Source organism: Salmo salar, chromosome 02, assembly GCF_965601325.2.
Source record: "Salmo salar chromosome 02, fSalSal1, whole genome shotgun sequence".
Lineage (NCBI taxonomy): Eukaryota > Metazoa > Chordata > Actinopteri > Salmoniformes > Salmonidae > Salmo > Salmo salar.
Genome location: NC_138292.1, coordinates 20455603 through 20470476, shown reverse-complemented (window position 1 = coordinate 20470476; position 14874 = coordinate 20455603). Strand labels below are relative to the sequence as shown.

The following is a 14874-nucleotide window of genomic DNA, read 5'->3' as shown; positions in this document are numbered from 1 at the left end:
CAGACCCGGTGTGAGGGGTGACCTTGAATGGTGCCGCGAATGTAGCATTTAGGACTAGACCATCAGGTACAAAATAGTCATCATATTGGCCTACGCCTTTATCCTAAATCTTTTATACAGTATAACTCATTTTATTCTAGGCATTCATTATAATAACTCTATAGGCCTAAAAAAGCGTGTGCGTGTGTTTACACCGCTCAGCCGTAGTAGACTGAGGCACGAGTAGACTACCCACTCAGCCCGAACCACGAGCACGAACCACGAGCCCCACATGTATGGGCGGGGCTTTGAGTGCCCCGCTGACCCACCAATCAGCAGGCAGTAAAGCATTCACTGGCTGCATGGATCCACCAATGGGGTTTGTAACTTCAGACGAACAACCAATAGGGCACGAACTAATGTGGGCACGTGTATCCGTGCACATGTTGAAGCTCGTAAACCGTGGAGATAGAAAGAACTAGCAAAGAGGCAAACCAATGAAGGTCCGGCGATCGTGAGAGGAAGGAGACTGCCGACCTGATGTTCCAGCGAGTGTGAGACAAATATCGGCAAGTGGGCTACAGAGAGAGACGTTATCAAGGCCGTTTCTGGCAACCGTGGCCGGTTCTACTGCTGTTATTTAGTTGCAATATTTCAGGTGAGTGTTCTCTTTAAAATGTTACATTGCTACATTCCTGCGTGGTTTAAGGAATTGACTGTGATAGGCTATACCAGAGACATGATACAGCGTTTCCTTAATTACGTCCGTTGTGTTTAGTGTAGACTAACCTACTGCTGATTTGTTACGTCGTTGATGTGTTACAGTGTTATAGAGCTGGAGGCTAGCGTTCATTCTAAAAGCATGGAACAATTGCTAGACCTTTGTCAACGTCAGACTTGAACATAATATATTACATTTGTCAGTGTTCGTTATAAGTATAATTATTGTACTTAGTGTCATTTGTGTCAGTTGTAATGTTTGTGTTTGTCATGATCACGTTCCTCAAACACACACCACCTGAGACACAGTGAAATTCCCCTGCAGCCTACATACCTACACGGGGCCGGGCCAACACAGACACACACCGAGAGAAAACGCTGAGGAGTGTATGAGTTTTGGCTCATATGATTCAGTGGGTTGATCCATTGGTCCATGTTACGTATTTGTATTACATAATATTGGCATGCATCCAGTCATTCATCTTTACATTCCCACAAAGTCTATCTAAATGATAGGCGTAATTGGGACAGCACAAGTCCCAGGAAAGAGCCACCATAGTTATAATCAATCTGTTATAATCGATTTTAGGATTGTTACAATTATGTTACCCAAGTGTACTGTGGTCCTTTTCTTGTAAAAATCACAACTTCTGTGACAGACTATTAAACAGTGAAGTAAATTAATAAGTATCTCTCTCTGTGTGTGTGTGTCTGTGTGTGTGTCTGTGTGTGTGTGTGTGTGTGTGTGTGTGTGTGGTGTGTGTGTGTGTGTGTGTGTGTGGAATCAAAACAAATTGTATTTGTCACATGTGCCGAATATGACATGTGTAGACTTTACCGTGAAATGCTTGGAGTCTTTCCCAACAATACAGAGTTAAAAATATATCATTAAAATCCAGAGGAATTAAATACACAACTACACAAGTGTGTGTGGTTATAAAAATCACAACTTCTGTGACAGACTATTAAACAGTGAAGTGAATTAATAAGTCTGTGTGTGTGTGTGTGTGTGTGTGTGTGTGTGTGTGTGTGTGTGTGTGTGTGTGTGTGTGTGTGTGTGTGTGTGTGTGTGTGTGTGTGTGTGTGTGTGTGTGTGTGTGTGTGTGTGTGTGTGTGTGTGTGTGTGTGTGTGTGTGTGTACATTGCAGAGGGACTATTATCACAGAGGGTTTGCTCTCTAGCAGAATGTGTATGGTGAGACTTTATCTGTGTGTGGGGTGTGTTAAACGGTATGTTGTGTGTGTGTACATTTGTGTGCGTGGAGGGTGTATATACGAAAGTGTGTATTTTTGGGTGGTGGGCGTTAGATTCTGTGTGTGTGTGTGTGTGTGTGTGTGTGTGTGTGTGTGTGTGTGTGTGTGGAGATACTAGTGTGCTCATGTTACCACTCTTAATGTAGTCTGAGGTCACAAACCAACAGGGACTCCCAGATTAGAGAGAGAGAGAGAGAGAGAGGGAGGGGAAGTAGTACTGTCTACAGAGGAGGGGGTTAGAGGGGGGGAGGGGAAGGAGTACTGTCTACAGAGGAGGGGGTTACAGGGTAGGAAAAGAGAGGAAGAGATGGGAGGCAGACAGAAAAACTGAGAGGAGGGGGGTGGTATAGTGAGTGAATCAGAGTGAGGGGGGATGGAGAGAAAGAGCAAGTGAGAGGAGCGAGAGAGAGAGAGAACCCCGGAGGCCGAGGAGGAGAGAGTCAGAGAGATAAAGACCCATCCTGCCTTATTGGATTCTACCACTGCTTATTCTACTCACACCCTTCCCCCTCACGTTTCACTCTCTCTTTCTCCATCTCCTCTCCCCTCAATGGGAGCCAGACATGCACGGCCATTGTGTGCCTACTGCATGCCCCCAGTCACGCTCTACATCATGTTAAACTAGGCCACTGGTAGACCCACCATTTTGAATTGGTGTTATTATTTTTGGGTTGTAGGATAAAAAAATGTCTCCCCTATAGCAATTTCCACAGCAATGTCGCTCTTCCTCTTTCAATTCAATTTCAATTTAAGGTCTTTATTGGCATGGGAAATATATGTTTACATTGCCAAAACAAGTGAAATAGATAATAAACAAAAGTGAAATGAAAAAAAATGAACAGTAAACATTACACTCACAAAAGTTCCAAAATAATAAAGACATTTGAAATGTCATATTATGTGCAAATAGTTAAAGTACAAAAGGGAAAATAAATAAACATAAATATGGGTTGGATTTTTCTTACTCTCATTTGAATATACAATGTCATTTGGCTGTTGTCACAGAGGACACATTTTGTTACTTGGCAGTTATTTGAAATATTTTCTCTGTTTACCCCATTCCCCCCTGCTCTCTCACTTCTCCCCCCTTCCCCCCTGCTCTCTCACTTCTCCCCCTCTCTCTCCAATCACACAGTGATGCAATCGCAGGGCAGCACTTCCTCCCAGCCCTCTGTTGATTCGCTGAGCTCCAGTGACAGCTACCTGTTCAACCACTCTGAGCAGGCGGAGGATGACACTGACGTCTTCCTGTCCGAACGCTCCCCCTCCGTCATCCTCGGCACTGGGGGCATGGTCAGAGGCAACGGCAGTGCCGGGGCAGAGAGTCCCGAGTCCCAGTGGGCGTGTGACGGCTTCACTGACCGCGAGGAGGAGGAGTCACGGGGTTCAGAGGTTACTGCAGGTCACCCCAGGGTCACAGCTGAGAGACAGAGAACAAGCGAGACGGAGAGAGAGAAGACAGAGGGAGACCTGCTGTTTGCCCAGAAGGTGAATGTCAGAGAGAGATGAAGGGATTGGGATGGAAGACATCATCTTCCTACAGATGTTTGAGACTGAACCAACTTCAGAGACAGCTTGACCACAGTACTGTACCCCATTAATAATCATCTCTCCTCTCTCTCTCTCTCAGTGTGCTGAGCTGCAGGGGTTTGTAAGGCCCTTACTGGAGCTGCTGAATGGACTGAAGGGGGGACGATTTGACCGTGGTAAGCACCATTCTCCTACACTGGTGTGTGATGCTGCAGCCTGTATTGATCTAGTCTGTATTGATCTAGTCTGTATTGATCTAGTCTGTATTCATCTAGTCTGTATTGATCTAGTCTGTATTCATCTAGTCTGTATTCATCTAGTCTGTATTGATCTAGTCTGTATTCATCTAGTCTGTATTGATCTAGTCTGTATTGATCTAGTCTGTATTCATCTAGTCTGTATTCATCTAGTCTGTATTGATCTAGTCTGTATTGATCTAGTCTGTATTGATCTAGTCTGTATTGATCAAGTCTGTATTGATCAAGTCTGTATTGATCAAGTCTGTATTGATCAAGTCTGTATTCATCTAGTCTGTATTCATCTAGTCTGTATTCATCTAGTCTGTATTGATCTAGTCTGTATTGATCTAGTCTGTATTGATCTAGTCTGTATTGATCTAGTCTGTATTGATCTAGTCTGCAGCTACTGTGTCTGTAGTTTTCATCTGTAGGCGTATTGGTGTGTGTGTGTTGACTGTAGCGTGTCAGACAGTGTTACAGTGTGAATGCTGACTGGAGGATTATGTATTTGATTGACAGGTCTGAGTAGTTTCCAGCAGAGTGCAGCCATGGACCGCATCCAGAGGATCGTAGGGATCTTACGGAGACCCAACATCGGGTAAGACCACACACACACACACACACACACACCTGTTTATGTGCGTACTGGACTCAACCCTGCACTACTCAGTTTCAGCATTCTGTCACAACAGCAGAAAAAGAGAGCTTTCATAATAAGTAGTCCAGTTTGAATGTTTAGAGAGAGAAGTGGATTTAGTCTGGATCTGTGTTTAGTAGATGAGAACAGGAATGTTAATGTCCATGCTATTGTTTTCTAAACATTATAATCCTCCTCTCTCTATCTCTCCATTCTCTCCTCCCTCTCTCTCCACCTCCGTAGGGAAAAGTATATGAACACTCTTCTCCAGGTGGAGACGATGCTGAAGATGTGGTTTCCACAGGTGTCCCCCTTGGCCCCACCTACCGCCCCTACCCTCTTCCCCCCTCACCTCTCCCCCCGGGACAGCCCCAGCAGCACCCCCCCACACAGGCACAGAGACCAGTCGCACATCCCTGTGAAGGTGAGAACACACAAACACTCACGCGCACACACACAATAATATGTTGATAAGTTGTGGCTGACAACATTCTCTCTCTCTCTCCAGAAGCGCAGACTGAGTTGGTCAGACACAGACTCTGACACCCCTCCTCCTGTACTCTTTAAGAGGCTCAACGCCGGTGGAGGAGAGGAGAGGGGGAAGGAGGGGGGAGACGTACCCCCACACCCCCAGGACCCCACCAGCGACCAAGAGAATGAGAGAAAGGAAGATGAGGACAGCAAAGAGAGAGAGGGAGAGTCATCGAGCAACAAAGCGGGGCTCTGTTCTGAACCCGGTCCCACCTCGGTCCTTGTAGTGCCCATCCTTTCCCCCTGGAAACCAATGGAGGGGAAACAGCTGCTGCCTGTCATGCCACCTCCCACCACCAGGGGCAGTCCAGCCATGCAGGACAGCCTAATCTCTTCCACCACACCCTTCAACAACCTCCAAAGCCAGCCGCAGCCAATCGGGTGCCAAAGTCAGCCTGTTGCCGGGAAGACTGGGAAAAAGACCGTAAAGACCTGTCAGGGGCGGGTCCAGGCTCATTCAATCACGGCAAAGCCTTTGAAAAGGGTGGAGTGTAAGAGCAGGGTTAACCCCGCCCCTTTATAGACCTGATGCACTGAGCACTCCGACCAGCAGGCTAGTGTGACTACGTCAACATGCAAAAGCTGCTGTGCTAGGGAGAGTCAGGGGTAGAAATGGGCTGCAGTCCAAACACTTTATTTTTAGCCCCTCAGCCCTCCCACTAGCCACTTTCCCTTGGGGGAATCCCCTTTGAACCGGATGCAGTTTGACTGCCATCTTAAGTGGAGGTCCAATTCACTAACGTTGCCCCCTCGGGCCTCGATTTAGCTGGAGGGAGCGAGTGAAGAACTTTGATCACTTGCAGGGTTTATATGACCCACAATTCAATGCAAATTGTAGTCACGTATCATACTCCGGTGGCCGCGAATGTCACGTTCACTCACCACGTCTGACAAAATGATGATTCTAGCTTGCTAAATATATATATATGACATTGATTTTAGCGTTGCCAAATTGGCTTAGTGTGGTAGTGAGGAGCCTATAAAACCTAGCTAGCTTCATAAACATATTTTTGGGAATTCTGAAATGTATTGCAATAAATGACCAAACTATAAAACTAGCTAGCCAGCTATGGATAACTGTAGCTAGCTACGTTAGCTTGCTAGATACATGAATAGCTTTAGGTTGGTTGTTTTTAAGCTCAACTTCAAGATTTCCACCAAGGACGTTGCCTCTCCGATCATCACTCTCTAATTTGAATTTGGACTGCAGCCATGGTTTTAGGTGCTGATGTGTTTCCTTAATGATGGATCTTTTGCAACTACCTAAACACAATTAGGACCATTCATGAAAATGATATCTGAGAGACTACAGTTATTACTACATGAGGACAGAATGTGTCCTTGTGAATCATAATCACAGTTCCATAACAATCAGATTTTTTTGCACAAATAGTGGTTGTAGATTGGGAAGGTTGGTAAACACCTCTTAAAGCCCATCGCTTGTTTATAGAATATTGGATCTCTGATTGACTGAATGGTATACTCTCTTACTCCACTTAAGAAAAGGTAAATGCCACTATGCAAACTTAATCGAAACGCTGTTGGCTTAGGGATATTTGGGTTTCAGGTGGGTGGAGGCAAGGAGGTGAGAGGTGACGAGGAGAGGATGGTTAGGAGGACAGGTGGGATAAGATTTGGGGATTAAGGATAGTTATATTCCTGGAATGATATTCCTGGAATCTCCTCAGAGATGATGCTTCCAGTGAATAACAGCAGACAGACAGTTCAATAGACCGAGGCATTACGGATAGAAGTGAGGAATAATCCAACTAGCCAGATGCCATTAGACTACTGAATGACCTCTAGAGCTGAATAACATTTAAGAGGACGTGTCAGGAACCTCTACTGAAGTCTAAAGAGGTTTAGAATCTATTCAATGTCAATCCACCAACATGACACAATCTGTTTGTGAGGACGGATGCAAGGTGTTTTGGGTGAAAATCGATTATGACTGTGAAACGAATGAAACACAACTGGGTTTTATTCTGTGTGGAGAAATGTGAAGCGGGTTATCCGTTAAACAATAAATCAAATTTCAATGGTCTAACCGGTAGGGGATAGAATACCAAACAGACCTTAGATCAGCTTCTAGGGACAACTTAATCCTTTAAATGGCTCAGTGAAAGACTAAAGACCACCCAGAGAGAAGAGTCCACTCACAGACAGACATAAACCCTGTTTATTTATTCACATGTTGACTTGACAACGCTGCATTTATTTATTACCTTTATTTATTAATTGGCAGCTGTGTTTCTCACTCTTTGAACTTACAATTGGTTGACTGATTGGTTGACCGATGCTCTTGGGAAAGTTGCTGTACAACGGTTTGTTTGTGGTTTTTACTGTTATGGTGGGACACATTTTGGGGGGATGATTGGACTTTTGGACTACTGTGCCTTTACCAAATAGGATGTGTACAAAAAAACAGCATTTTATTCTTTCAAAGCATTTTCTACTGCATTTTGATAGTTTGTTTGTCTTTCTTAATAGCACAGTGCACAATCAGTTGAATAACACAGTACACAACGCCTAATTCCTGCCTTCAATCTCTTATCTGGCTTCCAGGGGTCTGTTGGGCAAAACTAGCTACCTACTGATCCCACAACAGCAAGGCAACCTCTACTCCAACCTGTGCAGTGGTCATGTGTACAACACAATAGTATTCTATACATATACATCATAGTCTTCTATGAACTAACGACAGTATTCTATACATATACATCAGTCTTCTATGAACTAACGACTGGCTAATTGATTTCAGTTTTTAGATTGACAGTTGCCTCTTCTCTGGGGTGTATTTTATAGTTGATTATGTAGGTCTGACTGGAGGATATGATCAGTGCTTGCTATCTCCTGTGTGCTTCTTGGCGCTCGTCAAACTTGAAAAACGTGAGGATCAGAGCTAAAAGGGAGACAGTATGAATATTTATTTTGCACCGTCATCGTAAGCTGCTATACATAATATGACTAAAACATGATTGATATATTCCTCATAACAAATAATTAATACACATGTTTTTACTAATGAAATGTAATAATATATGCCATTTAGCAGACGCTTTTTATCCAAAGCGACTTAACGTCATGCTGCATACATTTCACATATGGGTGGTCCCTGGAATCAAACCCACTATCCTGGCATTGCAAGCACCATGCTCTACCAACTGAGCTCCAGAGGAAATAACTGGTGTACATGATGCATGGTTTACAAAGAGTTTACTTATGCTTAATAAACTGTTTATATGCAGAGCTTCAACTGAGGAGAGCCACAACTGAACACATAATCACTGGTAGCCTCCATGTCACCTACCTACCGTCTTTACATGGGGCTGGGGGATGTTTTTATGCTTGAGGTATAAGTTGCTCTTAACCACAGGTCTATGATCAGATTTTTCCTACCCCCAATCCAAACGTTTACCATTAGGGGTTGAAAACACACCTGACCCCGGGCCTGTGGTTAAGGGCCACTTCTTCCTACTTGTGTTTTTTATACAGCTGTTTTGTGACAGAGAAACTGATTGCACAGATTTTTGTGATCTCTTTTCCATGTATGTTTTCTACTGCAGAGACCACCGCTGATTGGTCAGAAATAATATGTCTTGTTTATTTCAACTGCCTTTTTATATCTTAGTAGATGCTGTACTCACCCCCTCTACTCCCCCTCTCTCTACTCCTCCCTCCCCCCTCTCTACTCCTCTCACCCACATTCTACTACTTTTGCCCTCTTCCCTTTCTCTCTCATATCTGTTCATCCCTCTCTTACCTTCTCTCTCACTATTTCTCTGTTTCTCACTCTTACTCTGCTGTTACTCTGTGTTACTCTTCGGAGTACTTTTTACATTGATGATACAAAAATAAAATCTTTTAATAAATGACACTTTTGAAGATTAATTTTTTGAGTTCTCTGTTATGTGTGTATGCATGGGTGTTGGTATGTTGGTGTAACAGTGTAGGTTCCGTCCCTCTCTTCGCCCCAACCTGGGCTCGAACCAGGGACCCTTGCACACATCAACAACTGACACCCACGAAGCATCGTTACCCATCGCGCCACAAAAGCCGCGGCCCTTGCAACGCAAGGGGAACAACCACTTCAGGTCTCAGAGCGAGTGACGTCACTGATTGAAACGCTATTAGCGCGCACCACCGCTAACTAGCCATTTCACATCGGTTACATTGGGTTAGAGTGTGTTGGGTTAGAGTGTGTTGGTATGCTGGGTTAGAGTGTTGGTATGTTGGGTTAGAGTGTGTTGGTATGTTGGGTTAGAGTGTGTTGGTATGCTGGGTTAGTGTGTTGGGTTAGAGTGTGTTGGTATGTTGGGTTAGAGTGTGTTGGTATGTTGGGTTAGAGTGTGTTGGTATGTTGGGTTAGAGTGTGTTGGTATGTTGGGTTAGAGTGTGTTGGTATGCTGGGTTAGAGTGTGTTGGTATGCTGGGTTAGTGTGTTGGGTTAGAGTGTGTTGGTATGTTGGGTTAGAGTGTGTTGGTATGTTGGGTTAGAGTGTGTTGGGTTAGAGTGTGTTGGTATGTTGGGTTAGAGTGTGTTGGTATGTTGGGTTAGAGTGTGTTGGTATGCTGGGTTAGAGTGTGTTGGTATGCTGGGTTAGAGTGTGTTGGTATGTTGGGTTAGAGTGTGTTGGGTTAGAGTGTGTTGGGTTAGAGTGTGTTGGTATGTTGGGTTAGAGTGTGTTGGTATGCGGGGTTAGAGTGTGTTGGTATGCGGGGTTAGAGTGTGTTGGTATGTTGGGTTAGAGTGTGTTGGTATGTTGGGTTAGAGTGTGTTGGTATGTTGGGTTAGAGTGTGTTGGGTTAGAGTATGTTGGTATGTTGGGTTAGAGTGTGTTGGTATGCAGGGTTAGAGTGTGTTGGTATGCGGGGTTAGAGTGTGTTGGTATGCGGGGTTAGAGTGTGTTGGTATGTTGGGTTAGAGTGTGTTGGTATGTTGGGTTAGAGTGTGTTGGTATGTTGGGTTAGAGTGTGTTGGTATGTTGGGTTAGAGTGTGTTGGTATGCGGGGTTAGAGTGTGTTGGTATGTTGGGTTAGAGTGTGTTGGTATGTTGGGTTAGAGTGTGTTGGTATGTTGGGTTAGAGTGTGTTGGTATGTTGGGTTAGAGTGTGTTGGTATGCTGGGTTAGAGTGTGTTGGTATGTTGGGTTAGTGTGTTGGGTTAGAGTGTGTTGGTATGTTGGGTTAGAGTGTGTTGGTATGTTGGGTTAGAATGTGTTGGTATGCTGGGTTAGAGTGTGTTGGTATGTTGGGTTAGAGTGTGTTGGTATGTTGGGTTAGAGTGTGTTGGTATGCTGGGTTAGAGTGTGTTGGTATGCTGGGTTTTAGTGTGTTGGTATGTTGGGTTAGAGTGTGTTGGTATGCTGGGTTAGAGTGTGTTGGTATGTTGGGTTAGAGTGTGTTGGTATGTTGGGTTAGAGTGTGTTGGTATGTTGGGTTAGAGTGTGTTGGTATGCTGGGTTAGAGTGTGTTGGTATGCTGGGTTAGAGTGTGTTGGTATGTTGGGTTAGAGTGTGTTGGTATGCTGGGTGAGAGTGTTGGTATGCTGGGTTAGAGTGTGTTGGTATGCTGGGTTAGAGTGTGCTGGGTTAGAGTGTGTTGGTATGTTGGGTTAGAGTGTGTTGGTATGTTGGGTTAGAGTGTGTTGGTATGCTGGGTTAGTGTGTTGGGTTAGAGTGTGTTGGTATGTTGGGTTAGAGTGTGTTGGTATGTTGGGTTAGAGTGTGTTGGGTTAGAGTGTGTTGGTATGTTGGGTTAGAGTGTGTTGGGTTAGAGTGTGTTGGTATGTTGGGTTAGAGTGTGTTGGTATGCTGGGTTAGAGTGTGTTGGTATGCTGGGTTAGAGTGTGTTGGTATGTTGGGTTAGAGTGTGTTGGGTTAGAGTGTGTTGGGTTAGAGTATGTTGGTATGTTGGGTTAGAGTGTGTTGGTATGCGGGGTTAGAGTGTGTTGGTATGCGGGGTTAGAGTGTGTTGGTATGCGGGGTTAGAGTGTGTTGGTATGTTGGGTTAGACTGTGTTGGTATGTTGGGTTAGAGTGTGTTGGTATGTTGGGTTAGAGTGTGTTGGTATGCGGGGTTAGAGTGTGTTGGTATGCTGGGTTAGAGTGTGTTGGTATGTTGGGTTAGAGTGTGTTGGTATGTTGGGTTAGAGTGTGTTGGTATGTTGGGTTAGAGTGTGTTGGTATGTTGGGTTAGAGTGTGTTGGTATGTTAGGTTAGAGTGTGTTGGTATGTTGGGTTAGAGTGTGTTGGTAAGCTGGGTTAGAGTGTGTTGGGTTAGAGTGTGTTGGGTTAGAGTATGTTGGTATGTTCGGTTAGAGTGTGTTGGTATGTTGGGTTAGAGTGTGTTGGTATGCGGGGTTAGAGTGTGTTGGTATGCTGGGTTAGAGTGTGTTGGTATGTTGGGTTAGAGTGTGTTGGTATGTTGGGTTAGAGTGTGTTGGTATGTTGGGTTAGAGTGTGTTGGTATGCGGGGTTAGAGTGTGTTGGTATGCTGGGTTAGAGTGTGTTGGTATGTTGGGTTAGAGTGTGTTGGTATGTTGGGTTAGAGTGTGTTGGTATGTTGGGTTAGAGTGTGTTGGTATGTTGGGTTAGTGTGTTGGTATGTTGGGTTAGAATGTGTTGGTATGCTGGGTTAGAGTGTGTTGGTATGCTGGGTTAGAGTGTGTTGGTATGTTGGGTTAGAGTGTGTTGGTATGTTGGGTTAGAGTGTGTTGGTATGCTGGGTTAGAGTGTGTTGGTATGCTGGGTTAGAGTGTGTTGGTATGTTGGGTTAGAGTGTGTTGGTATGTTGGGTTAGTGTGTTGGGTTAGAGTGTGTTGGTATGTTGGGTTAGAGTGTGTTGGTATGTTGGGTTAGAATGTGTTGGTATGCTGGGTTAGAGTGTGTTGGTATGTTGGGTTAGAGTGTGTTGGTATGTTGAGTTAGAGTGTGTTGGATTAGAGTGTGTTGGTATGCTGGGTTAGAGTGTTGGTATGCTGGGTTAGAGTGTTGGTATGCTGGGTTAGAGTGTGTTGTATGTTGGGTAGTCCTAAAGAGTAGTTTACAGCACTGAGGGAGCAGATGTGACTCGATGGGGTGTGGATTTAGAGCTTGTACATTTCGGAAAGGGGAAGGGAGGAGAGAGAGAAAGGGGGGTAACGGGGAGTGGGAAATGGGTCTGTTATTAGACTGAGCCTCAGTAATCTGAGGGGGGGGGGGCTTTATCCTCCTCCCAGCTGCTGCCTGGCCTGCCTCCTCTACTACATAATCTATGTGCTTGTTTACTACATGACATTAACATGAAATCTACTACGTTCACTGTACAGTTACATAACACTACACTGATGGATCTGCTGGATGCATACATATTTCTACTTAATATGATTTAGGTGTGTGTGTGTGTGTGTGTGTGTGTGTGTGTGTGTGTGTGTGTGTGTGTGTGTGTGTGTGTGTGTGTGTGTGTGTGTGTGTGTGTGTGTGTGTGTGTGCTTGTGGCGTTATCCTCTCAGAGGGGGATCGAAGGAGGCAAGTCAAAAGTGTTAATACTGTACATATACTGTACGAGTTACGTCCTAGCAGTCTGGAGGATGATACTGAAAGCACACACACACACACACCTAAATCAGATGAGGTACCCCTCCAAATTAAAATATGTTTGCCTAAAGACACATATACTATCCCAGATTCTCTGAAGAACTGAAAATACACAAACACTCACTGTGGACACTGTGAAACTGATGGCACATGACATGACTTGGGCCATGGCTGCATTACAAACACTTAAAAGACACACCCTCTCCCAGGCTTCAAATTAAGTGGACACTTCTGATGATGAATCATGACATCTGATGAGTTGATACTTGCAGGGCAAGAGGTGAGAGAGGAATGAATACATTTGAAATGAACCGCCCTTGCCTGGAAATTCGTCAGTCCCACGGTTGTGTTGTCATCCATCATGGAACCACCGGTAGCTGTTGTGTTGTCAGTCATCATGGAACCACCAGTAGCTGTTGTGTTGTCAGTCATCATGGAACCGCAGGTAGCTGTTGTGTTGTCAGTCATCATGGAACCACTGGTAGCTGTTGTGTTGTCAGTCATCATGGAACCACCAGTAGCTGTTGTGTTGTCAGTCATCATGGAACCACCAGTAGCTGTTGTGTTGTCAGTCATCATGGAACCACCGGTAGCTGTTGTGTTGTCAGTCATCATGGAACCGCAGGTAGCTGTTGTGTTGTCAGTCATCATGGAACCGCAGGTAGCTGTTGTGTTGTCAGTCATCATGGAACCACCGGTAGCTGTTGTGTTGTCAGTCATCATGGAACCACCGGTAGCTGTTGTGTTGTCAGTCATCATGGAACCACCGGTAGCTGTTGTGTTGTCAGTCATCATGAAACCACCAGTAGCTGTTGTGTTGTCAGTCATCATGGAACCACCAGTAGCTGTTGTGTTGTCAGTCATCATGGAACCACCGGTAGCTGTTGTGTTGTCAGTCATCATGAAACCACCAGTAGCTGTTGTGTTGTCAGTCATCATGGAACCACCGGTAGCTGTTGTGTTGTCAGTCATCATGGAACCACCGGTAGCTGTTGTGTTGTCAGTCATCATGAAACCACCAGTAGCTGTTGTGTTGTCAGTCATCATGAAACCACCAGTAGCTGTTGTGTTGTCAGTCATCATGGAACCACCAGTAGCTGTTGTGTTGTCAGTCATCATGAAACCACCAGTAGCTGTTGTGTTGTCAGTCATCATGGAACCACCGGTAGCTGTTGTGTTGTCAGTCATCATGAAACCACCGGTAGCTGTTGTGTTGTCATCCATCATGGAACCACCGGTAGCTGTTGTGTTGTCAGTCATCATGAAACCATCAGTAGCTGTTGTGTTGTCAGTTATCATGAAACCACCGGTAGCTGTTGTGTTGTCAGTCATCATGGAACCACCAGTAGCTGTTGTGTTGTCAGTCATCATGAAACCACCGGTAGCTGTTGTGTTGTCAGTCATCATGAAACCACCGGTAGCTGTTGTGTGTGCTTTATATGCGCTACAGTCAATTATGATTGCATTTCATATCTTGGCTAGAAGACAACACCTCCGCAGACATAGAATACTAGCCATCTGACTGTCACGGTTGTCGTCGGTAATGGAGGACCAAAACGCAGCAGGTATGTGTATGCTCATCGTGTGTTTTTATTTACAAACTAAATGAATACCAAAACAACAAAAACGAAACGAACTCATGAACAACAAAACAGTCTGGCAAGGCACAAGGCTAAACTCAGAACAATCTCCCACAATTAAACAGACAAACACACCCAACTAATATAGGACTTCCAATCAAAGGCAACACCACACAGCTGCCTTCAATTGGAAGTCCACCCCAATTAACCAAACATAGACATACAACTAACTAGATCAACATAGAAATACGTGAATTTCAGTGCCCAAAAACCCCAGAATACTAAATCAAATGCCCTTACTACAAAAACACCACCCTGAACCACATAAAACAAATACCCTCTGCCACGTCCTGACCAAACTACAATACCAATTAACCCTTATACTGGCCAGGACGTGACACTGACGATATCAGGTAAATCGAAAATTATTATATTGCGATGTCAGGGAAAGTTGTATGCGCTAGCTAACGTTTCCAAAAGCTAACCAAACAAAAACATAATTACTTTTACCATACGTGTTTTTGCCATCATGTGCATTAGTAGCAAAATGTCTAACTTATTTACATTCATTTTTACTTACACTTGTATGTTGACTTCACCATATTAATGTTGGTTGTAAGTTTTGGCTGACTTTTCTTAGCGGATGTACAATCATCGCGAATTGAATTATGGGGCGTTTCAGGCCCCGAAGTGAACAGAATTGTACACTCGCACACTCAATCACAAACGAGAGCTGAGGGGCTTACGTTGCCAACTTCGCTTGCATGGCTAATTGTTTGGACCGATGGAAAAGATGGCCATGGGGATTCCCCCAAGGGCATAAGGCGAG

At 44.6% G+C, this 14874-nt stretch overlaps 1 protein-coding gene across 1 annotated transcript; it reads left to right on the top strand.

The window, feature by feature from the left end:
• Positions 1 to 413: 413 nt before the first annotated feature.
• Positions 414 to 8764, top strand: LOC106575046 (uncharacterized). Its single transcript, XM_014151188.3, has 6 exons — positions 414 to 637; positions 3088 to 3440; positions 3583 to 3658; positions 4241 to 4319; positions 4602 to 4782; positions 4867 to 8764. The coding sequence occupies exons 2-6, from the start codon at positions 3090 to 3092 to the stop codon at positions 5410 to 5412; spliced, it is 1233 nt and encodes a 410-aa protein (XP_014006663.2). The 5' UTR covers positions 414 to 637; positions 3088 to 3089; the 3' UTR covers positions 5413 to 8764.
• The last annotated feature ends 6110 nt before the right edge of the window (positions 8765 to 14874 follow it).